The following is a 25,701-nucleotide window of genomic DNA, read 5'->3' on the forward strand; positions in this document are numbered from 1 at the left end:
GGATGGGGTGAATTATCGTCAACATTTCAAAATTTATATAGAGTAAAATTTAATGTTATGTATTAATACACATATAATATGAATATTTCCACATTTTGGATACAGTTTTTTGGTAATATACAATGATACTTGCAAATTTGAATAATTTTTTTAGTCAAACTAATGTTAACTAGAAAATTGGCAACGTTCCTAGTTGATTTATATTTCATGACTGTAGCTGTTTGAAATTTGGTTGGCGGTTAAAACGTAAGCAGTACAAGTGATTTTTCCCCAACAAATTTTATGTAAAAACAAAAACTTAGTGACGTGAACAACTTAATATTACTACAAAACGAAAAGAAGCAGTGATAAAGTATTTGTGTAATATAGTGATAAGTGTATTTGTTTTAGTGTTAAATATGATTATTTAATTCGTTATTGAATATTGGATATTTATTCGTATTAAAGTATAGTAAAGTATTAGATTTGTTATATTTAAATACGTAATCCTCAATACACTAAACAATAAAATCTCATTAAAATAATAATTATGATAAATGCTTACTTCTGAATCACAGTTTTATATGTTTAGTTTTTAGATGAATTTTGTAATTCTTTTAAAACTACCCAAATATAATAAAGTCGTATTTAACATTGTTGCCAAGTTCACCATTGTTTATATCACATATTTATACATGGTTATACGAAAGAAAGTTATAAATTTAAAACAAAAGGTGAATCAATTGGTTAAATGAAATAAAACTTTTTATCGAGTTGAGTGTATTATTGTTTCTACGAACTATAATAAATTGCTTCTTTAGTTGATAATTTCTTTTGGATGTTTTGAAGAAAAATATATAAATGACATGTTTCCTTTGTTTTTCTGGGAGCTCATCGGTCTTTTAGACACTTAATTTAGACGTTATGGCAAGTTTTTTAGTAAATTGGTATTAAACTACCATTTACCTATAGTTGAATGAGACTTGTACATTATCCTTTACGTAAAATATAAACGAAAAATTAAAAATGACTAAAAACATCCTAAAATATATTTTTTTTAACCAACACTTTGTTTTTTTGCATGATGTCGTGTTTCCATACCTATAAGTGAGGTTATGTTTTATATTATATATAAAAAAACTCGTAAAAGTACATATTCACGTGACATTTCCTTGTGAATTACCATCTATTGTCTAAGGATGCAAATCGTGTGACTAAATCTGCATATTTTAACTAAATTATCTAAAAATATGATCAAATTCTTACTGAGAGCCTTGCATGTATGTTTATCCGGTTCTAACTGGTATCCACCCGTACAGGAACAGAAATAAGATCCTTTAGTATTAGTACACGACTGAGAACAAATTCCCGGTGGATCGCACTCGTTCAAATCTTCACAGTTCATACCGTCTTTGGACAGAGTTTCTCCTAGGGGGCACAAACATAACGGTCCCTAAAAATAAACGTAAATTATTGAACAAATATTTAAAAAAAGGAAATTCAGATCCTTACTTTTGGAGTTTGTTTACAACTATTGGAACATAGTCCTCCTTGGTGTTTACATTCTTCGAAAAGACAATCTGGACCTTCGTCGGCTCCGTTTGGACAATCCGGTTTACCATCGCATACGTTAGTTAAGTTAACGCAACGTTCGGCGACATCCGGACACAACCATTGACCGTAGGGACATCTGAATGGCGGTTTAACACAAGCGTGTATGTGACTTTCGTCCGAACCGTCTTCGCAATCTTTTTTTCCGTCGCATATGTACGCCTAAAGACAAATAAATCGAACATACAACATTTTAATTGTTTGGTCCTTCGATGCGGTTATAAAGCTCGAAGCACCGTTATCGATAATTATTAAACTGCCTTGTTTAATGTCTTACCTTGAAGATACATTGAGTGCTGTTACATTTATAGAAATTGTTGGGACAGTTTATATTTCCACAATTATCCGGTTCGTCCGATCTGTCGTCGCAATCTGGAGTACCGTCGCAATGCCAAGCTTTCGGTATACAAATACCGGATTTGATGCACTGGAATTGTTTTTCCGGATTACACTGATGGGGCGCTATAGACGCTGAAATTCGAGAAAAAAAAATACGTATTAATACACTTTTTCGACAAAAAAAAAATAGTTCGTTTGCTCGCCGGACATTGTAGATGTCTTATATCTGAGAAGTCTGCTCGTAGTTTGAGCTCAGGTACACATAGATGGCTCTGTATGTAATGTCCACTATATTAATCGGAATTATACGAAGAAGATAGATAGATGGAGCAAAATTCACTCCATTCCACTTTTTATTGCTCAAACTCTAGTTACTTTTGTCGAGGATTGAAAATATGTGTTCATAAAGAAAGGTATGACGTATAATTCGATGTCAGTCGGCTGTCAGTTCGTAAGAAATCGGTTAAGGAGTTATTACGACTTCTCAGTACATGATTTGATTCTTAACTATGAAGTTATAGACGAAGACGATTCATAAAGAAAGGTATGACGTAAAATTCGATGCCAGTCGGCTGTCAGTTGCTAAGAAATCGGTTAAAGAGTTATTACGACTTCTCAGTACATGATTTGATTCTTAACTATGAAGTTATAGACGAAGACGATTCATAAAGAAAGTTATGACGTATAATTCGATATCAGTCGGCTGTCAGTTTGTAAGAAATCGGTTAAGGAGTTATTACGCCTTCTCAGTACATGATTTGACTCTTAACTATCAAGTTATAGAAGAAGACGATTCATAAAGAAAGGTATGACGTATAATTCGATGTCAGTCGGCTATCAGTTGCTAAGAAATCGGTTAAGGAGGTATTACGACTTCTCAGTACATAATCTGATTCTGAAGTATCAAGTTATAGACGAAGACGATTCAAAAAGAAAAGTATGACGTATAATTCGATGTCAGTCGGCTGTCAGTCGCCACAAAACATATATAAAGAAATTTAGTCCTTTTTCCGGACAAAAATAAATAAAGTAAAATAAACTTACGACATCCCACTTCGTCGCTACCATCATTGCAATCAGGAATACCGTCACATTTATAACTTTCTTGTATACATTGTTTCAAATCGTTGCATTTGAATTGATTACTTTGACAAGTGATTGGCGGACAATCCTTTTCGTCTTCTTTATCGAAACAATCGTCGTCTCCGTCGCACACCCAATTCTGCGGTATGCAATGACCGTTTCTCGGACAAGTAAATTGATAGTAGGCGCACGTTTTTTCTGCGCACGAATCCCCTTCGTCGGAACCGTCACCGCAATCGTTTTCGGAATCGCATTTCCAACTGTTCGGTATACATCGACCGTTATCGCAATGGAATTGAGTACTGGAACACGTTACGTTTACGCAACCAGTTTCGTCGCTGAAATCGCCGCAATCGTTTTCGGCGTCGCATTTGAACGTCATCGGGATACATCTACCGGATTTACATTGAAATTCGTTCGCGCCGCACGTCGGTTCTACAATAAAACGAATATAGGTTAGGTATATCGTGATTGTTAGATAATAATAATAAATTATCATACTTACTAGTACAATTTTGATTTTCGTCACTATTATCTAAACAATCGTCGTCGCCGTCACATACCCAAGACTTCGGAATACATCTTTGATTACTACACGTGAAATCCCAACTGTTTGGACAAGCTTGCATCGGGGGTTCGTGATTAGGATCGGCTTGACAAGTTCTACCGTCGTCGGCGAGTTTTTCTCCGTACGGACAACCGCATTTAGCTATGAGTCGATTAGTATTTTCCCTCGGTAGAGCAAAACACAATTTGTGACATTGTCCGTTATCGTTCCAACACGGATGCGAATCTAAAATCGGTTGTTCTTTCTCGCTGTAAATCTTAACGCCGTACAATCTATTAGTTTGCGGCTCTTTTACCAAAACCTCCTCATCGGCTCCGGTTAATTTATGTAATTTTATGATAGCGTCCAATCTCCAATCGGTAATGTACATATAATCATCGTAAATTACTATACTGAAAGGATGTCGTATTAATCTCGAATTAACAGTTTTAACATCGGTACCGTCTAAATTCGAATGTTGTACGTGATCTAATAAAGCGTCGCACCAATACAATCGATCGGTATCGAAATCGATCGATAAACCGTTCGGCCAACCCAAAGTTAAATTCTTGAATATCATTAAACCGGTACCATCGGATAAAACTCGAGATATATTAGCCGGTCGATCCCATTCGGAATAAAATACGAAACCTCTATTAGGATGTACGACGATCGCGCGAGGTCTTTTTAAATCTTTAATCAACGTTCTGCGGTAAGTTACGTTACGAGTTGAAAGAACATTAAGAGTACCTTTCCTACTATCGATGTAATACAAGTTTTTAGCCGCCCAATCGACAGCTAAACCTTCGACACCTTCGTTTTGCGAAGCTAGTACTATTTCTTTATCGGTACCGTTACGATGTACTCGATATATAACGTCTTGTAACACGTCCGAATAATAAATAAAATTATCTTTAGCGTCGTAATCTAAACCGACGAATCTAGCACGTCGCGACACCACCGGAAGAATAGCTTCACTAAAACCTTCGATAACCGGATCAAGAACTTTACCTTTGATGAATCTCTGTTGGGAATACATCAAAAAATCCGTTATTAAATCGCAATTACGTTCGTTTTTAGTTAATTTCCAACCGATATTACAAGCGCACCTGTATCCTAATTCGTTATCGTCTGTTTTAGTTACCACGCACATATGTTGACATCCGCCGTTGTTGTGACCGCAAGGATTCGGTACGTCCGGTTGTACTAGACCGTGAAACGCTTTAATACCCTTCAAATCTTTCAAATCCTTCATCCTATAAATCGAATGTATACTACCGGTTTCGTATTTATCGACAGACATAACTCCTTGTTTAGTACTGTCGGTCCAATAAACTTTACTTTCGAATAAAGTTAGACGCGAAGGATTTGGTACTTGTTGACCTCGTAGTACCAAAAATCTTTTACCTCCTTCGTAATCGACGGTTTCGATGTAATCTAATAGAGAATCGCACCAATAAACTCGTTTCGTTATTATATCTAAAGCTATACCGGAAGCTTTGTAAGCCGCTTCCGATACTATGGAAACGGATTTAGTACCGTCCATGTTTGTTCTTAATATTTGAGAACTATCAGCTACGAACATCAAACCTATTGTAGGATCTAGAGCTATATCCGCCGGATTGGTTAAATTCGAACCTAATACCACCGCGTGCCATCTACCGTGCAATTCGAATATATCGATCTTTTGTCCAACTGAATCGGCTACGTATAATTTGTGTCCTATCCAATCGACGGCTACGGCGATCGGTAACCAAGTACCTGGTAATGCTAATTCGATATCCGGCGGTGGAAATCCCGAAGTACTAATTATCTGTTGGGAATGTATTTTTTTTGTTTTAATATCCGACCAATAGAGGGTGTTCATGTTGTAATGAAAATCCAAACCGCTAGCTCCGGTCGTATTAACGACTACTTTGAGATTACTACCAGTTTTCGACATACTGAATACAGCTTTATCGTGGGCGAAGTATAACAATAAAGATGACGAATTTTTAGCTTCGCATCTATTTTTTTCTTTGATAGAATATCCGTTGGCGCATGAACAACTGTAACCACCGTCGCTGTTCGAACAATATTGATCGCAGTATCCCCATTCCAAACATTCGTTTCTATCCGTACAAGTTCTGTTGTCCGGCGATAATTTTTTTCCTTCTGGACAATAACACGATCCTCCAGTTAGAGACGCTTGACATTTGTATTCGCAACCCAGTATCGGACATGATAATTTGGCTAAAAAACGAAAATTATCATCAATAATCGATGTTTGATACAAAAAAATAACAAAAAAAAAACGTCAAAGTATTTTCAAATCGAAATAGAAGCTTAGTTATTAAAAAAATGAATTCGTTAACCTTTCAAGGATAATAGTATTAATTTATGAAATTAATATATTATTATTTTTCGAAATAACCGTAATAGCATTGCCATGGAGCTATTGTAGTACTGATTTCTGCCGCTAGGGCGCAATTCGTTGCTAGTTCAGAGCCGCGCGGGCCGTTGATCTACAACGTTCTGTTCGTTACTAGTGACCCCTTTTTCGAGTGCTGTTTCACTGCTATTTCGTTTTTTTATTATGATAAATTTAAGTGAACAACGTGTCGCTGTGAAATTTCGTTTTCTACTCGGTAAAAACGCCGCTGAAACTGTTTTAATGTTGAAAACTGCTTAAAAAGATGATACTATAGAGAAAACTCAAGTGTATGAGTGGTTTTCTCGATTAAAAAATGTCGATTGATGACTAAACTCGCTATGGAAGTTCATCAACTGCTCGAAACGATGAAAATGTTGACAGAAATTCGAGAGCTTGAGCGCACAGACAATTGATCAACTGTCTGAAATCAGTGCAATATCTTAGAGCTCGGTTCAACAAACAGGTGATTGGTTTTTCCACTATAACAACGCACTTGCACACTCAGCCATCACTGTTAGCCAGTTTTTGGTTAAAAATAACTGCCTCACGCACCTTACTCGCCTGATCTGGCTCCGTGTGACTTTTTCTTGTTTTCACTCATGAAAAGAGGCATGAAATGACGGCGATTTGAAAACATTAAAAGCATCAAGAAAAGAACGAGACATGAGCTCGCAACCATCTCTAAAGATGAGTATTTTGAAGGGAATATTGTCGTTTTGTAAATATATAGCATTTAAAAAATTATTCCTGTTATTTTTGGATACCCCCTCGTATATATACTATCCTGATAAAGAAAGTATGAATTTATTGAATTAGTATACCGTCGTAGGTTCTAAACGAATTTACAAAATTTCGAATTTTTCCGATGGCTCAAAGTTGGTAAAAAAATAATCCAAAGATGGCGTCATAAGCTATAAGACTTACAACAAGCGGCTTCTTCGTCGGCGTTATCTTCACAGTCCTTTTTCCCGTCGCATAATTTATTTTTTTGTATACACTTATGAGTACCCCCAGGACCCCCTTTCGGGCAGAGGAATTTGTTATCCGGACAAGCAATGGCCGTACAATTAACTTCGTCCGATCCATCGGAACAATCTTGGTAACCGTCACACCGGAACTGACTCGGTATACAAAGAGCGTTCGCGCAACGGAACTGAACGCCATGACAAACCGGAAAATCTGAAAAAAAAAATAATTTTTAATATCGTTAATTTATTATTATTGAGTAGTTGACTTACTGCATCCTATTTCATCGGAATTATCTCCGCAATCGTCTTTGTGATCGCACTTTTGAGACATTTCGATACATCTATGTCCTCTCGAACATCTGAACTGATCTAATCGACAGGATACTCCGGGACATCCTTCTTCATCTTTTCCCGATCTGCAATCGACGTAACCGTCGCATTTTTTCTCTTTCGGAATGCAAGGATCCGAAGCTTGAGTTCCGCAATGGAAATCGTCGTTTTGGCATGTTCTATATGCTATAAATACAAAAAAATGTCAGTCAATTATATAATATGCGTAATGGGACAAACGGTATAGTAAGGAATTGTAGTAAGCAAGCAACCAACAATACAAATAAAATTAATCGATGTACGTTGCGCCACCTATGTGTCAGTATAATTATTAATTAATTTTTAAATAGATTTCTTTAATAAATGTCACATTTATAAAATTTTTTTCAATATTTAAATCCTTACGATACACGTTATTGTATTTTTTTATTCAATAATGATACGGTTGAATAAACCGAATACATCATAACGTGTTTGCGAAACGTAGAATTGGAAATTCCATTAAGATTCAATCTTCCACCGGATGCGCCGCCATGTTGTCAATAAATGTTTCGATTCGATAACAGAATAATACCGTTCTGTATTAAGGGTTATCCAATAGTGAAAATACAAATACGGGATTGTATCCCTGTTAGGGGTTTGTAAATTTAGAGACAATTATTAAAATATACAGGGTCACAATTTATTGTTTGTTGAAAATATTTTAAATCTGAGTAAATAAATGTGTGGTATGTTGCCTACTATAATTATATTTCATTAAACAAATCTATTTATTGACGTAATATAAACAATGTTGCCGGTTTTATATAAATATGCCTAAACTTACATAGGTTTTAATAAATCGAATATATATATGTTAAGTTAAATTAATTAGAGATTGGAAACTATAATTGAAATGACTAACGCGAGGAAAATGATTGATAATCTGAATAATTAATCTTTTTTCTTTTCTCGTAGTATTCCAATTCTGTTGAAGCGAAAATACTCATCAATTGAAATTGATTGAATTCAACTAGCGTGTGATGAGACGGCTCTATAAACACAATCCGTCTGATTTAATTTCTATTTTGCATTCGCATAAATTAGTTTTGAATTTAGTTTCAAAATTTTAGGATAAAAAGACGTGTTTGCATTTAAAAATAAATTTCATTGAAAAGTAATAGTGTTTTTATGTAGTAATACCATGTAATATGGTAGCTATGCGCTGATTGATATACGAGGGTTAAACCAATGTATCTTTGAATGAAATGTTTCTAAAAATTTTTAGATCTATATCGAAAATTTGATTAATTTTTGTAACTTTTAGGATATTTTTGGTAAATTCGAGCTATTAGACAAAATATGAATTTTTCTAGAAAGTAGGAGTAATATTTCGAAAGTTGTGCAATTTCTTTCAGTTTTTATAAATTTTTATATTATTCTGGAACATTGTTCAAAGTCTCAGAACTTTCCAGGAACATTCGAGGAGTTTTTCGAAAATTCGGTATTTTTCTGAAAAATCAGAGCAATTTCTGGAAGTTTCAATAACTTTCTGGAACATTCGAACAATTATTTGAAATGTCGAAAACATTTTAGATCTAGATTGAACATTCGAGGAATTTTTCAAAATTTTAGTAACTTTCTGGAAAATTGAAGAAATTTCATTGCAATTTTTCGATATTTTAGTAAATTTATGAGCGAATCGGGCGGTTTTTTCAAATTTTTATAACTTTCTAGATCTTTCTATAAGATTTCATCAAATTTTCGATATTTTAGTAACTTTGGGAGCGAATCGAGCGGTTTCTTCAAATTTTTATAACTTTCTAGATCTTTCTATAAGATTTCATCAAATTTTCGAAAATCTGAGTGCTTTGTGGGAAGCTGCAGCAATTTCTTGATCTTTATGGAACATTCGAGTCATTTTACAAAAATTCGGTAACTTTCTTCGAAGTTAGAGTAATTTCTAAATGTTAGTATAACTTTCTATATATTTGAAAGAGTTTTCGAAAGTTTTATGATGTCCTGGATTTGTCTTGGAAGCAAAATTCCAAAAAATTAGTAGCTTTTCAGACTTTTTTAGAAACATTGAGAAATTGCAGAGTTTTTCAGTATATCTTTCAATATTCTTCACATTTCACCAATGTTTTGGATGCTGAATAATTTTCCTGGAAATTTCCTGAAACATTTCGAAAGAGTATTCAATTTCTGAGCAATTCTAAACTTTCCAAGACTTTCTTGGCAATTTTGACAAGTATTTTGCTATAGGTACCCTGTCAAAATGGTGAAATTACAAGATAGCGATAAGAAATTTCACCAAAAACCTACAGTATTGCCATATATAGTAAAATTATAATTAAAACCATACAGTGGATTCAAACACGTACATTTCCTTTGTTACATACGGAAATTTACTTGAATATCAGCTACCCTTAATCAAATTTTCCCGTCTTAGCGAATTTCTCGTAAGATAATCAATTTTAAAGTTCGTATCTACGTTCCGCTCTTCTCCAAATACTCCCTATGAACACTGACAACTAATAGTCTTTCCGCTCGGCTCAACTTCAAAACAGTTAGGGTGGTTGGATATGTGCATAAATCGATACGAATTCATAGAACCAAATAAATAAATAATAAAACTTGAAAAAAGAGAAAACCATGTGATCAAATTTGATTTTAGGCCCAAATTTGAGTCGAATTAGGATCGGATCATGTACTCACTGCATTCGTTTTCGTCTGATCCATCGATACAATCCACAGTCATATCGCATCGGTAATGGGGGGGGAGACAATAAGTCCTGTTCCAACTGTACTGTCGACACGTTATCTGGCCGGTTTCGCATTCCGGAGGAGCTGAAAATAAACAAAAAATACATATATTGACGTTTCCCAGCACCTTACACGAATACCTCATCAAAAAACTGTCAATACTGACATAACCCCTAATACAAGTTGTCTAAATGATCTAGAAAACCCGTTACGTAATTCGTATCTAACAAAAAAAAACTCATCAATCTCTGGTTCGCCAATAAACGCCTCAAAACCCAAGAGGAAACTGTCTTCAACAGCATACACCGGTGATTTACTTTTTTCCGCGTCTTCTGCAAACCTTAACCTCTGCTCTGCAGAGGAGCAGCTCCTATATCAGGGTCGATTCCAATGAAGCTTTCTCGCCATAAGAAATTTCCTAATCTTGATTGATTTACTTCTTAAAATTTCTTCAAAATTTATTTTGAAATCGTACAATGTTAAAAAATTCGAAAGATAGCGGTAAAAAGTCTTTAGCAAAAAATCTAAGGCTACGATAAGTTTGTTGAGGTGCCATTTCGTGCATGATGCAAGATTTCTAGCATCTTAAGTTCATCTCATAAATGCTCGATAGGATTCGATCTGGACTACGCGCTGGCCAACCCACAGCAGCAATTTCCTGCATTAGAACGCAGTTTTCGAATATAGATGTTACTTACATCCCTTTTTAGTATAAATAACATTTATTTGTCAATTATTCGATTGATAAGAGTAAGAACTGTCATTATTTGTCAATTTTCTATTAGTTTTTCCCATTAATTACTTACGACATGATTGCCTTTCGTCCGCTCCGTTTTCGCAATCAGCTTGGTAATTACAAACCCATAATGTTGGTATACATTTTCCTTCGGGACATTTGAATGTACCAGAAGGACATACAACGCCGGAAGGTGAACCTGTGAAATAAAAAAGAAATTTTGATTAGTCCGTATTCGATGGAATGGAGATTCTACATCATTCGACACCCTTAAAACCGATTGTATACCGAAAATTGTTTGTCTTACTGAATTTCAACGTCGTAAATTTGATTATTTCGGCGATTACTTCCTTTTGGCCCCCCAAGTTTTAAAACTCCGAACGCTAATTAGAAGTAAACGGCTGAATTAATTTCTGTTCAAAGTTGGTGATGAGAACTCCGCGTGGGGTTGGATCCCGATGGGTGGATTACAATGATTAACTTAGAGGGATATCAAAATTAAACAAAAAAACAATGTGAATGTAAAGTTAGTGGAAAAAACAGGGATAGACTTAGAAGATGTAAAATATCTATGGGGTTAACAAAAATTTTACGAAAATTTATAATAAAATGTCCATTATAATAGCGGAAATAAAGTTTCTGCCTCATTTTACCCCCAAAATCTAATGTAAACTCTGGTAACACACAGTTTCTCGAAATTGAACGCATCTATCGCCCCTACAAGTCACCTGCTTCCAGTATTGCCAAATTAAACGTACCTATCGCCCCTACAAGTCACCAGCTTCCAGTGTTGCTAAATTAAACGTACCTATCGCCCCTACAAGTCACCTGCAACCAGCGTTGCCATATCAAGCGCCAAATTGTGAGTGAAATCACTTATTTTCGATAAATCGCACCTATCGCCCTTACAAGTCACCTGCTTCCAGTGTTACCAAATTAAACGCACGTATCGCTCCTACAAGTCACCTGCAACCAGCGTTGCCATATCAAGCGCCAAATTGTGAGTGAAATCACTTATTTTCGATAAATCGCACCTATAGCCCCTACAAGTCACCCGCTTCCAGTGTTACCAAATTAAACGCCCCTTCGCCCCTACAAATCTCCTGCATCCAGTGTTGTCAAATCACTTATTTTCCGGATAATAATAATTGATAATTCTTTTAAAAAAGTTTCTAAAAATTCTATTATATTTTTTGTCTTTTTTCAAATAAGTAGAGTATGATAATATTTTTTGAAAATTTTTATATTTAAAATACCCCATTGAATAATATTCTTTCTAAAACATCAATACAAAACATCTGGATATAGATCTGACATCAGGGACGGATTAAGCTAGTGGCTTGAGGGATATAGCCCCGAGCCCCAACATTTGGAAAACATTCCGTATTTTTTAATGTGTTGATATCACAAATCTAACGTATTGATATTATTTTTTTTTTAATTTTTCCGGGTTTCCCAATTCCTTAAGAGAGCCCCGTCATTATATTTTGCCCCGGGCCTTATAAAACTTAATCCGGCCCTGTCAGACATGCTTTGGTATATAAATCAATTCGTTACGAGTTTCCCTCATTTCGGAATATCATCTATAAAACGAACTTGAAGCTTAAATATATCCATGTTATTGTTTTTTTTTCAACACTTTCTATTATTTATGCCTACAGGTGAAAAATCAAACAATAGATTAATAATTATCCTTTAAAATTCTGAATTCATAATTAACATATAACTTTAGAAAAAACAAAACCGGCCCTGTCCTTCGTACGAGTAATACCAATTTTAGCTCTGAAGCTCCCGTACTATTATAGAACAAGATATGTCATCCAAAAAAATAACTCGTCTAATATAGAAAGTTTTATCGCAAATATTGTAAATTCCTTTCAGTAATAAAAATGAAATATGAAAAAAAATCGTGGGCATCAATGTCATTACCACAATAATTCTGTGATTTAGTAGGTCACTGACCATTTACCATTGAATACGCCAGTCCAACGATGGGTGAATAAACAGGAAGTGATATATTGAATATCCGGTAGAGGCGCTGCAAGAAATAAGGAAGATGAAAGTAGGGGAAAGTGGGTCTAAAATGATGTAGTGCTAGCTCGAACTGGAACGATATTTTTTACAATTATTTCAATTTACTATATATACAGGGGGTCTCAATTCAATATATTCTACAATAAGTACATATAGCGATCAGAAAAATACGGTGTGATGTTAACCTTCGACAAGATTTGACAGAAAGAACTGTAAGAAAAAAGAGAGAGAAAGAGAAATGTAAACAGAAAGACATACAGGCATAGTGAGGTAAAAAAAATTTAAGTGGAAAGAAACAAAGAGAGAAGATAATTAAGAAAGAGAGAAAGAAAAATACAAACGGACAGAGAGAGATAGAAAAAAGAGGCAGACAGAGAAAGAGATAAAGAGGGAGCGATATAGGGAGATAAAATGATAGTCAGAGACAGACAAAAAAATAAATACAGAGACAGACAGAGGAAGAGAAAGAGGGATATAAAGAGACGGACATAGTGAGAAAGTAATAATGAAAGAAACAGATAAAAAGAAATAGGTAGAAATGGATTTGGAGAAAAAGGGAAATTGAGAGTGAGACATAAACAGAAAGTAACTGAGAGATAAAGAGAGAAAGTAACAGAAAAAGAAAAGAAGAAAAGAAAATAAGCAGATAAAGGAACAAGTGCGGGACAGAGATATAAAGAAAGAAACAAGCGGACAGAGAAAAAGTGACAAACAGACAGACAGAGAGAGAAGAGGTGGGAATATAAATAGACGGACATAGAGAAAAAATAACAAAGAAAGTGACGGACAGAAGCAGAAATGAAATTAGACAAAAAGAAACAAAGAGACGGATAGAAATAGAGAGTCAGATATGGAATTAGAGAATAAGAAACATAGAGTGAGACATAATAAAAAGAAATAAGTGAGAGACAGAGATATAGAGAAAGAAACAAGCGGACAGAGAAAAAGTGACAGACAGACGGAGAGAGACAGAGATATAGAGAAAGAAACAAGCGCACAGAGTAAAAGTAACAGGCAGACAGATAGAGATAAGTAGAGAGAAAGAGAGAGATATAAAAACCGTAATTATCTCGTTATGAAAAGCTTGTAATTATTAAACTTATTAATAAACGAAATATAATTAAACTAATTTCTAATTAAACTGTATGAATTCTGATTTGAAAATAAATTTTGAATAATTCATGTGCCTTTTAACTAGACCAATATTCTCATTTAACATCACCGTCGCCGTTATACTTTGGCATCGGTCGCCGCCACTCTGAAGTGGGTAAAATCAAGGTGGAAAATTAAACTCTCGCGGTAATTTATACAAGGTTGCAAATAATAAATGTACTTAGTTATGAAGCTTTGAGATTTTGTATATAATTTTAATATGATTCACGAAAACGAGATGGCGTGTATGGTTTTTTAACAAAAATAGCATATAGTGGTGGTACTGCGTACGTAAAGTCTTTATTAAATGAAGATGGTACAATCTCCATCCATATAAACACCTACAAAGTTCTAAAGGAACCTTCTTAAGTTGGGTTCTTCAGTACCCTAGTAGTGCTTCAATTTTTGATGTAAAAAGTTGCCAGTTAATGAACTTAGTCAATATGTAGTACTAGGACAGTTCCATGGAAGATAAGTCACGGTCAGGGCACTAAAAAATATTGTAAATATACAGGAAACTGTAATCAGAAGTCCAAAACGTCATACTAGAAATTTACGAATCAATCTTGAGAATTAACAGATAAAACTTGATATTTGTTCTGAAAAGTACGTAGGCCTTTGTCCCTGTAATCCCAAGATGGTCCCAGAAGTACCAGGTCTGACCTAGAGATGACGGTAGCTGCTTGGAAAATACCCACACGACCGGCAAGTACCAGCATCTCAACCAAATAAGGTGACGACTCCAGAAATGTTGAAGAAAATCCACAAAGAAGTACCGAATGATCGTAGACTGATAATGATTTAGATCTTTGGAATTATTATCTGTTCCCAGACTTGTAGAAAAGTTTCGGTGGTCAAAATTTCTCCAACAATGAAGAGGTGATGTATCTAACTTATTAAACATCGCTGGGAAAAGTGTATGGACCTAAAAGGAGATATTTTTTTACAAAATTTTTGTTTTTTCTTTGTTGGGCCAAGTACTCCTGGAACCATCCTCGTAAACCTACACATTGATGTGTCATAAATTAATGACTGCATTGAAGACATAGAAAACGAAATTTTTTTGTTGTAACAACTTTTCAAAATGCCAAAATTAACGTCAATACAAACATAATGTGAATACTAGCTTATAAGTTATCAAAATTACCATAACCACGTGATTACAGGGAGTAATGCCTCCATTTTGAGCCGAATAATTTTACGACGACGATATTTGTAACACGGCTTATGAAATAAGTCTCAAGCTTTAGATGTACAGCTCGAACGAACTTCTTAATCATAGTTTGTTCTACAGGGTGCGGCAGCATAACTTCCTTTTTTAAAAAGTTCGCCATTTAGTCGGTAGATGTCGTAACGGAGTGCTAGTGGTCTCGTTCGAGAGGGGGGACTATAAAGTTTTGTCCCGGCACAGTTCAGTCGCCATCATGGGTTGGAACAGTGAGGAGCGTGCGTTTTCCGTTGAGGTTTACTTTTCGAGCGGATGTTCTGTGATCGCAACCCAGCGCGCCTTTCGGAATCGCTTTAATTTAGCCCCCTTGGCCCCTGTCCCGGACCGGAAATCAATTGTTACGTGGGTCACTACGTTCAGACAATACTTCATGATGATCTTCATTTTCATCCATACAAGATGGCAATTGTGCAGGAACTTTCTGAACGTGACTTCAATTCTCGGAGGAACGCGTGTGAGGTTTTTCTGGAAGTCGTTCCTGAGGACGCTATTGTTTTTTTTAGTGATGAAGCCCATTTTCATTTGTGTGGATCCGTAAACAAACAAAACATGCGCTACTGGGCTGATACCAATCCTCGACAATTGCATCAACGGCCTTTGCATTCACCTAAAGTCACAGTGTGGTGTGCAATTTACTCACGTGGAATTATTGGTCCCTGGTTCTTTGAGGAAAATGAAGTCACAGTGACAGTGAATTCGCACCGGTATGTAAACATGTTACAGGAATTTTTTTTCCCACGGCTAGATGAGTTGGACTTAGGGGACACTTGGTTCCAACAAGACGGAGCAACGGCACACACTTCAAGAACATCGATGGCTGTTTTGAGGGAACACTTCCCAGAGCGCCTTATCTCAATTAGGGGCGATTTGGAGTGGCCAGCCCGCTCTCCCGATTTGACCCCTTGTGATTATTTCCTATGGGGTTTTTTGAAATCCCGTGTGTATGTGAACCGTCCAAGGACCCTACAAGATTTGAAGACGAACATCCAGGAAGAAATTGCCAACATAACGCCTGCTATGCTGGCAAGAGTCATGACAAACGCCAGAAATCGGTTTACTCAGTATATGGAGAATGGGGGACGTCACCTAACTGATTTGATCTTCAAAACTCAGTAAAACAAAACTTTATGTATGTGCCTGTATTATAAAAAACGAATAAAAATTTTCTGATTCATACAATAAGTTTTATTAACTTTTGAAAAAAGGAAGTTATGCTGCCGCACCCTGTACATACGAAGCAGTTACGAAATTAGTTGATGAAAATTCTCAAACTATGTCATTTAATCTACAAAATAACCCACAAATGAGAAGAAATAATGTATTATTTAATGGTAATATAGGTAATAAATTACGCAGATCTCATTAATATTCCAATATTCAACTCGGTCAAAAAATATCCAACCACATAAAATTATAAATAATTGTTTTTAGTTGTCTATCACAAAACCCTCGTATATAAAGAATATAGCGACATTGCCATATTTTGAAAAACAATAGTCCATATCCAATTATAAATATTTGTTTTTATTTGTCTATCTGAAAACTTCTGTAACAATCCTCGTACATACGAATCATCAATTTATATGACATTATTATCCGAAAAAAAAAACGTTTACCACGCTGGGAGCAAACTCTCGAGAATATGACAGATGTTTAACTAATTTTAAACCTGCCCTCGTAATTCCACGATATACAGAGCTACCTTGTAGTAGGTCTAAACACGCGGTGTAAGTAACTATACAATCCGCACATATTACTTAATCAAAGATCAAAACTAAATTTTAAATCAATCTTCTAACTGGAAGAGGTTCAATTTGACCACAAATGGGACAATAAAGAACGTGGATAGTACATATACACTCCTACACTATACTATTCTTGAAAAATTATAGTCAATGATAAAAAAATAAAAAAAAAAGTTTGTAATTGACATAGATATCGTAACGGTAATATTTATGTCGCGCCTATAGACACGCTCAAGTTAATTTAACATTTCGCAGTGACATTAAGATACTATTTCTTCACAATTTATTATTCCAACTAAAAATTACATATTACATATTATTAATTTTCTTTACTCTATTTACCTTTTATTTCTTATCAACACACAACCCGTACAACGTACAGTTATTTTCTCTAACAAAAACTTTGGTATAATAAAATTTAGCAGTTTACCCCCCCCCAGTTATATCTGATATCTCAATCTAGCCAGTATTAAAATTAATATTCAGTTATCCCACATTTTTAATCTAATTTGTATTCCACTACTAAATATATGTCGTCTTAAGTTGCCGTTACCGTAAAGATAGACACTGCTAAAGATTCCTTGTCCTTGACCTTCACAAACAGTTTGTACTTATTTCTTGCGAGCGCTGAGCATAAACTATAATAAGTACACGTTTTACTACTTGACTAACCTACATTCTAACATTTCAAATAATGGTATTGTTGATATTAATGGTATTACAAAAGAACGTGGAAAATCGTGCAAAATGAAAGTTTTTCTAAGCGAATTTTTATTTCAGATGCCGCCGGCCATTTTGTTAGCGAGTAGTACGTGATTCTATGAATAATGAACATGTTTTGACTCAATACAAATGTAGGTTTATTTTATACGAAATATATTTATAATAATGTTAATAATGAGGAAAATTTTAATAAACTATTAGCGGTGTACTCGATTTTTCAACTAATTTTGAATCAAATTTCTTTTAAATCTCAAAAAATCCCCTTTTAAAAGCTGTAGTTTCTATATAATATAGTTCTGTTAGTGACATTTCTACGGAATCTATGTCAACTACGCCCTCTATTGAGTGAAAATTATTTCACAATTTTGTATATCATCAGTTGTACTTTGAAAGTAGTTAATTTAGACTGAAGAATAAACAAAGCTCAAGGTGTTTTTGTGTGACATTAAAGCGCGAAACATAATGGTCGAACACTATTAGATTTGATTGAGAATATCCTGCCGTTGCACCTTCTCTCCCTTCCCCTCTAACGTCTTATCCATCATCGGTTCGCAGTGGCCACGGTACCCATCGGTACCAACTACCGCCGGAAGGCTTTCGTTTTGTTTCTCTCGCAAAGCAGCGTAGAGATGGGAATAACCGTTTCGGTTATTCTAACGTTAATAGTTTTAATTAATGTTAGGTTAGGTTTTAATTTTATATTTTTTTTATATATTATTCATGCTTTATATCGATATAAAATATGTGATTGAGTAAAATAAAAATGGTAATATATAAATAATTAAAAATTGTAACGGCCCACCTCTATTAGATGATAATTATTGTGGTTTCTACCAGAATCGCTTTCGTAACATATTAGATACAACTAATTTTGACCCTAAATTAAATTAAGACTGGTCCAAATGTCAACGAGAGATGAGTAGACGCTTACCACGAAGTTACGTGATATCGGATCGATTTTGATCGATCACCCTCGAATATTCGAGACTCCATGTGCATATATAAGAAGGTTAACACACATATGATAGTTTAATAAATAATTATCCTATTTATAAAGTATTTCAAAACGAAATATAACGAAACTAGAGGTGGTAACTACATTTATAAACGGAAAACAGTTGCTGTAGGTAAAAAGAAGTCACTGACTGGAAAGAAATTTCAAATTATACACGCAATGTTTCCAAAAGATACGAACAAACGTCGTTAGATTCATTCTAACACAAAGTTTGCCTCATTAACCACTGATAAAATGTTTTTAGCTAATACGTAGGAAGATAAACAAGCAAACTCGATGTTTAGTCCTTTGCTCGCTTTTACCACATTAGTGCGGGGTTTATACAAAGTCCAAACTGCTATAAAAAAGTAACAAACCGTACGGCTTGGATTTGGGTTTTAGATTTTCGAGAGAAAAGTCGGGGAATTATTTAGTAATGAATGTAAATGTGTGTACAATAAAAAAACAAACAAAAACCACGCATTACAGTTATTTAAAATTCTAATGAATGTTCATTTATTTGGAATTTGATCATTCAAAACTTAATTTTGTATTTTATTTATTCAATTACACAACACAATTGAAACGAATTTCCCGCTACAAGTTTGAAAATATTGCAATTATATTTACTATACATAAAACCTAGTAGTTCGAGCCAGTCCGGCCCTGCTCTTTGTTTACGTTCCCAAAGAACTTCTAAAACTATACGATTTTTGTACAATATAATTTTTTATAACGAAATCAAGTTTATGACAGTTCGTTTCGATAATATAATTTTTTTTCAGTGTACTTTTTCACTTTAAAACGTCATTTATCAACATTTTAAATAATGTCTGTTGCCACGAGCTTCGCTGCTACTAAAACTCCTAATTTTCGCGCCCTTACCTTTTGTCGTACATTTTCACGACCTGTCTAGACAATTAAAACAATCAGTCTTGCGAGAACGTTTATTAAAACAGTAACCTCAACGCTTGTCAGATAAATAATCAGTTTTAATCCATCTTAAAATCTCTATTTTACAAATACGAACTACATTATTTATACATCGACATATGGCAACACTGGTGTTACCTAATGAAATCTGTTATCGCCATTTTTAACAGTTTTCAGATTTAATCCACGTGATGTGATGAATATTTGTTCGAAAAAAAAAATATTTATTTAATGCAAGGAAGACAGCTTCTAATAAAATGTGATTACTGTTTGTATTTATTTTTGTTTTGAATTCAACAGTACTGCCATCTACGAATTTATATCGCAATTTCGGAATGGTATCCATTTTTTAATTTACACTTTCCGGTCTAATTAAAAATGCTGCCATCTATAAGTTAATTATCCTACTAATGTTTGTATCTAACTCCAGCTTTCCGTTTAATTTAACAGTGCTGCCAAATTTGAATAATTTTTATAAATAATGCTTTTGTCTACAACTAATTCGAGTTTATACTTTCTGATTATATCTATATTTCTATTTCATTGTCTAAATATTTAAAATTCAATTCAGTGCTGACATCTTATTTCTTATGAATATGTATTTAACTATTCCTATTTTGTGTTTGAGTTATTACGTTTGAAGTAACCAAAACGTTATTTCAGTAAAATAATTTTCTCGACTGTCGTGTACGTCTAGATTAGAGGGCGCTGTAGATAGTGACTTCCATTTCGATATAATACGACTTATCTATATTAGAATCAGAATTGTAGTTTGAGAATTAGAATTGGTATAATGGCTTCACTAACACAATATTAAATTTACTCTAATTACGGAATCTATTATAACCACAAACCGATTGAAAATTAAATGGCTTCATTCGATTTTATGCTAAATATATAGACGATTTTCACTTAAATAAATATTATTCACATAATTTGATTATTTTTCGCTTGTCATATGTCTATTATTTAATCTGGTGACTTAGTTTCTTCTTTTTTTAAGTCATCTACTGACTTGGTTAGTACGACCACATCATCTACCTACATTTTACACTATAACTATAACTTTACACTCATTTTCTTATGAAATTTCTTAATATTATTGTTACTGAATGAATTTGAAAAACGCAATAATCATTATATAACTGTGAGCACTATATATTGATCGTATTTTTATATATATTCGGTTTCATTGTTTATTATGCATGACAAATGCTAGGAAAATACAGTTAACTGGCACAGAGCAACGCTTCAACAAGGACATTATAATGTCAAAACGGTATTGTGGATATTGATTTCGATTTAAAGCTATTATTATTTCATTTTTTCTGTTTTTAATCTAAAATTCGAACTTTTATGAGCTAAATCGTATTTAGGTTGACAAACTGTTTTTTATATTCACGCGGCGTTGCAACATCTTCGAAAACCATAACTCAGCAATTTTATTTTAACATCCACTGTGCGTTCCTGATGTGGTTTTTGGTCGAGAAATTGCCTACTAAAACATCTAAAGTATCAAGTCAAAACGATCTTACACGACTACGCACGATTCTATCTCTGTTTTAGTGACCATTTTTGTCTGTTACCTTTAATTTCTAATTCAAGCAACTTTATTTTTTATAATACATTTTTCGGGCAATTAAAATTAAAAATGTGTCTTATTATAACTTTTTTTAGATAGTAACTTTGAAGCTTTTCTAATTATCACAATTTATACCTTGACAACAGGCAACACTGGTGTTGTCTAGTGATTTGTTACCGCCATTTTAAGCAGAGTATGCTGTTCGAATACTTCCACATGATGTGAGTAAAGGTTTGTTCGCGAAAATATCGATTTATTTCACTCAAAATCAGTTTTATTCAATTTAGTAGAAAATCTGAGACCATACAATTACTTTTGTGGGAAAAACATATAAAAGCACTAACATCAAAACGATCTTGCACGACTATGTACGATCCCTTGGCGGCTATTAATGATTTGAAGAGTTTTCAATGCTTTTATGGTTTAAAAATGTTTTAACAAAAACTGAAAACGATTTTAATTGTTTTAGAATAAACAGAAATGATTTCCATTGTATTCAATTATATTAATTACTAAATAATGAGATTAATATTTCTATTCTCTTTTGACAACTCGTGAATATTCGATAATGTTCGGGTTATTAGTTTAGTTAGGGATATTTCAATCAGTTGGTATTTTTACAAATTAATAAAACGAATATGAAAATATTTTAGTTAATGTAAATAGATAGGACAGTTATATTTCAAAAATATACATACAACGTTGAATTTAGTCAATTAGGTAAAATGTTTGGACAGATTACATCTTTATTTAATAATCCGGTCCAAATGTTTATTGATAGTTTTTTACAACAAATTTAAAGGTGGCGGGTGCCAATTAGAAAATAACAGTTTTTCGTAACCAAAATATTTATTCCGAAACGTTATAACATGTGATGAAAAATTGTGTAAACTCCCATTTACACTAGCAATAATTTATTAAAAACTTTGGGAGAAGAAAACTTCGAAAAACAACTATAAAATAAGACTAAACTTTTATTACTTTGTAAACTTCAATAATACCAACTGTTGAAAATGAGAAATCTCGCTTTTACTGTCACAACTAGTACCAAAAAAGACATATAACTTCAAAGTTTTATACAGGGTGTATCGCTGGAAGTATCTTTTAGACGTTTTCAAGTTAAGTTTCCTAAAATTATTTAATTTCTAACACCGTTATGATATGATGCGAGATACGAGAAACGATTTTATTAATAGATAAAAAATATCTGGAATGATTCTAATGGATAATAAATACGAGGGTTACTTGAAAAATTTCCTATTTCAAACTGAAGATGCGTTGAGAGATTTTTACCAACGTTTAGTTTGTTTGTCAGGTCGGAAACTTCTCACACAAGCCTTGTATATTAAAAATGTGAAATCAATTTGTCATTTCCTTGAATTTTCGTGTTTAATTTCAATATTGGAATTTTCCGGTGCAGATTTACGACGTTGTTTTACCAATTTATCACAATTTAACACTTTTATCTTTAAAAATATCACCTTGATTTTATTGAAACAATCTACAGAGCGTTTATTTTCTTTTTACTTCATTATTTATTATGTTGAAAACGCACTTTATAAATAATAAAATATAAACAGTTCCCAGAACTGTTGTCATCATTCCCACGTCGTTAAAAATTTCAAAACTCGTTACAACAAAAGAAATATCTCAATTGTTTGAAAAAAATAATAACGTGAAAGGTCAGATTATTAGTTTTAACCTGAAATTGTGTCTAAGGTATAGAGGACTCGTCCGTAGTTGCCAGCGTTTAAAATTTGGAACTATATAATACAAAATGTGAACCAAGCTTTGTACTTTTTGAGCAATCTAACGAAGTGTCAAAATCCATTTAAAAATGACCGCTGTGGGGTAAACAAATGCTTTTGTGGTAAATTTCTGTGCGGTTTTTTAAATTATTTGTTTTATTTTTATGCCTAGTTTTATTGAGAAATGATTTATTAAAGAAATATGTAATTTTCTTTCGGAAACATGGCTTTATGTTATGCTGAAACTGGTGGAAAATTAGCAAGATTCAAACTAAAGTTCATTCATCTTTTCATTGACAGATTACAACAGGACCGGCTTCCCGGGCGAGTTCTTAACAATATTTCTATCTTATGATTCGCCATTATTGTTGAAGCGATTTAGAAGTAACGTCAACGAGTTTATTTTTCCATTAAAACTTCAGTAATTTACAACCAAACGAGAATTTGAATGAAAAGCGAGACGAAAAAGTATTTTTTTAATATAAATATTGAATGACGGACTTGCGGGATATCATAGAAATTTGAGAATACGGTAGTCAGACTAGAAACGGGTCCGTACTTACGCCGGGTGCTAGACATCTTCTAAACAGATTTTCTGATCGTTATAATGAATTTAGTTCTATAAGTGGCATGCTTACGAAGTAAAAAACGTATATAAGATGCAAAATAGTTGAATTCAACAATATTTCTTTCGTCTAAATAAAATTATTTAAAAAAAAAACAGCCCAAAAATGAATACTAGTGGCCAATGGACGTTACTATTACTGAAGCCGGTCCTGTTCTTATAAATTCTGCATTCGGAAGTACTGGAGATTCTCTTTTATGACCTTAGCGTAATAATTTCGAAATCGGAATAGAAAATTAGTTTGCTTAAGACTTTTAATAGATGCTGTGATGGAATCGGAAAATTGAAAGATGGCGAGCAAATATTTACTCAAGGAATAATTTTAAACTTTGCTTTCAACATAAATTTTCGTTAGAAGAGGCTATTAATATTTGAGAAGGAAAAAATTATATCCTAAACCGGTTATATCGAGTTAAGCATAAAACAGATTCGCTTAACCTTAAAAAACGAAAAATTATTTACTGATGATAAAAAAAAATTAATTGAATCACCAGTTATGAGTACGCGTCTTGGTATTCGGTACCCGATGGTACCGAGCACATTATTTCATCGTTTTCAAATAATTCTGCTTAATAATCAGTCCGGCCCGGAAATTTTAAACATCAAAACAAACCCATAAATTTGTTTATTATGTTTATATTTTGTTCAATTCATTGTTAACGTTTTGCTATTTTTCAAATAATCACAATAAAATATAAAAATACGAGATCTGACTTTTCATTTTACATACGAGAGTTGCTACTTAAGTTTTAAGATATGGCAACACTGATTCGAATAAGTCAAATCTAACAATAACATCAATGATGGCGTCAGATGTATTCAATTCACATGTAGAATATTTATATCCATATATCGAATTATAAATATTTGTTTATGTCAAAACTTAAGTAGCAACCCTCGTATATAAAGAATATAGCGACATTGCCATATTTCGAAAAACGATAATCTATATCCAATTATAAATATTTGTTTTTATTTGTCTATCTCAAAACTTCAGTAGATACATACGGTATACAGCGACATTGCCAAATTTTAATAAACTACCTATTTTAATTTGTAATTGAATTCTATATTAAGATTCTGGTAAATGATTGATGAGGGTATGATTACAAGACTATTATATATAGTTTACGTTTTTACAGTTTACCAAAGACATTATGAAGTAGTTTTTGTATCTTAACACCTATCAAGTAAGGATTTCTTAAACTTTTACGTAAATCAATATATGTGGCAACTACGCGCTAAGTCAAACTTTAATCAGTCTAGAACTTGAGCGAACTTAATGGGTGATTTTCATTGATAATTAATAATGAAAAATAAAATTTTATACTACAAATTGTGATAAAATTAAGTAAAATAACGTTTTTAATCTTTTATTGATGTTATGGAATCTGATTTCATAGAAGAAATGTATAAAAAAATCTCCCCGTTGAATGCCTACCTTATAATTTTCAGAATATCGTTTAAAAATAATTTTATTTGTAAATAAGCAAATACGCAATAAAATAAGCGAGTACTGATGATATGTAAAATGTAAACAATTTTCTATTATAATTAAGCATTACGATATGGCAACGTTAATAATTATTACGTATTTGTTTTTCGAGTAAATACCTACCAAACAATGTATTAACATTGAATTTGTTACCTCGTATATGAGGAACTATCTCAACAATTTGAAAAAATATATTTGTTACGAAGGTAGAGGATATAGGTGGGCCGAAAGTATCATAAAATGAAAAGTCGTCGGAGTGACTCGAAAACGCATTGTCGTGTCTTTGGAAGTGTTAAACGTCAGACAGGCCGTGTAACTGTACTAAAGTTCGTCGACCTCTTTCTTTTTCTACGCCAACTATTATATTATTTATTCTCTAGTACCAAATAGTTCGTTAGATAAATTATTTTTTACATATAATAACATTAAATTGGCAAATAATTTTCTACAAATACATATTACCCAACTCATTATTTATATATAATGTTTATAGTAATAATGGCGGATATGCAAAATTCGATTTGACGTTTACAATGTTGCCAGACAATAGTACTTGACCAAAGTTTTGATCAATTCATTTAATTAGTTATATTAAAAGATTTAATGTGTAATTAACGTTCTTTTCTATCTGGTATTTTCTGTATGGAGTGTATAATTACTTTGAGAAGTTGTGATTGTAGAACTTCTCTCG

General features: G+C 33.3%; 1 protein-coding gene across 2 annotated transcripts in view; it reads right to left on the reverse strand.

Annotated features, from left to right (window-relative positions):
- The window catches only part of LOC130442682 (low-density lipoprotein receptor-related protein 2), a 55,064-nt gene that overhangs the window by 21,700 nt on the left and 7,663 nt on the right, over nucleotides 1-25,701 (reverse strand). For both annotated transcript variants that reach the window (XM_056777001.1, XM_056777000.1), the window contains exons 2-10: nucleotides 10,822-10,950; nucleotides 9,968-10,099; nucleotides 7,211-7,456; nucleotides 6,897-7,151; nucleotides 3,518-5,791; nucleotides 2,974-3,447; nucleotides 1,868-2,061; nucleotides 1,492-1,752; nucleotides 1,246-1,432 (exon numbers count right to left, since the gene is read on the reverse strand). In XM_056777001.1, coding sequence (XP_056632979.1) covers nucleotides 1,246-1,432; nucleotides 1,492-1,752; nucleotides 1,868-2,061; nucleotides 2,974-3,447; nucleotides 3,518-5,791; nucleotides 6,897-7,151; nucleotides 7,211-7,456; nucleotides 9,968-10,099; nucleotides 10,822-10,950 — 4,152 coding nt within the window. The remainder of the gene's footprint in view (nucleotides 1-1,245; nucleotides 1,433-1,491; nucleotides 1,753-1,867; nucleotides 2,062-2,973; nucleotides 3,448-3,517; nucleotides 5,792-6,896; nucleotides 7,152-7,210; nucleotides 7,457-9,967; nucleotides 10,100-10,821; nucleotides 10,951-25,701) is intronic.

The sequence above is a fragment of the Diorhabda sublineata genome, chromosome 4, assembly GCF_026230105.1.
Source record: "Diorhabda sublineata isolate icDioSubl1.1 chromosome 4, icDioSubl1.1, whole genome shotgun sequence".
Taxonomy (NCBI): domain Eukaryota; kingdom Metazoa; phylum Arthropoda; class Insecta; order Coleoptera; family Chrysomelidae; genus Diorhabda; species Diorhabda sublineata.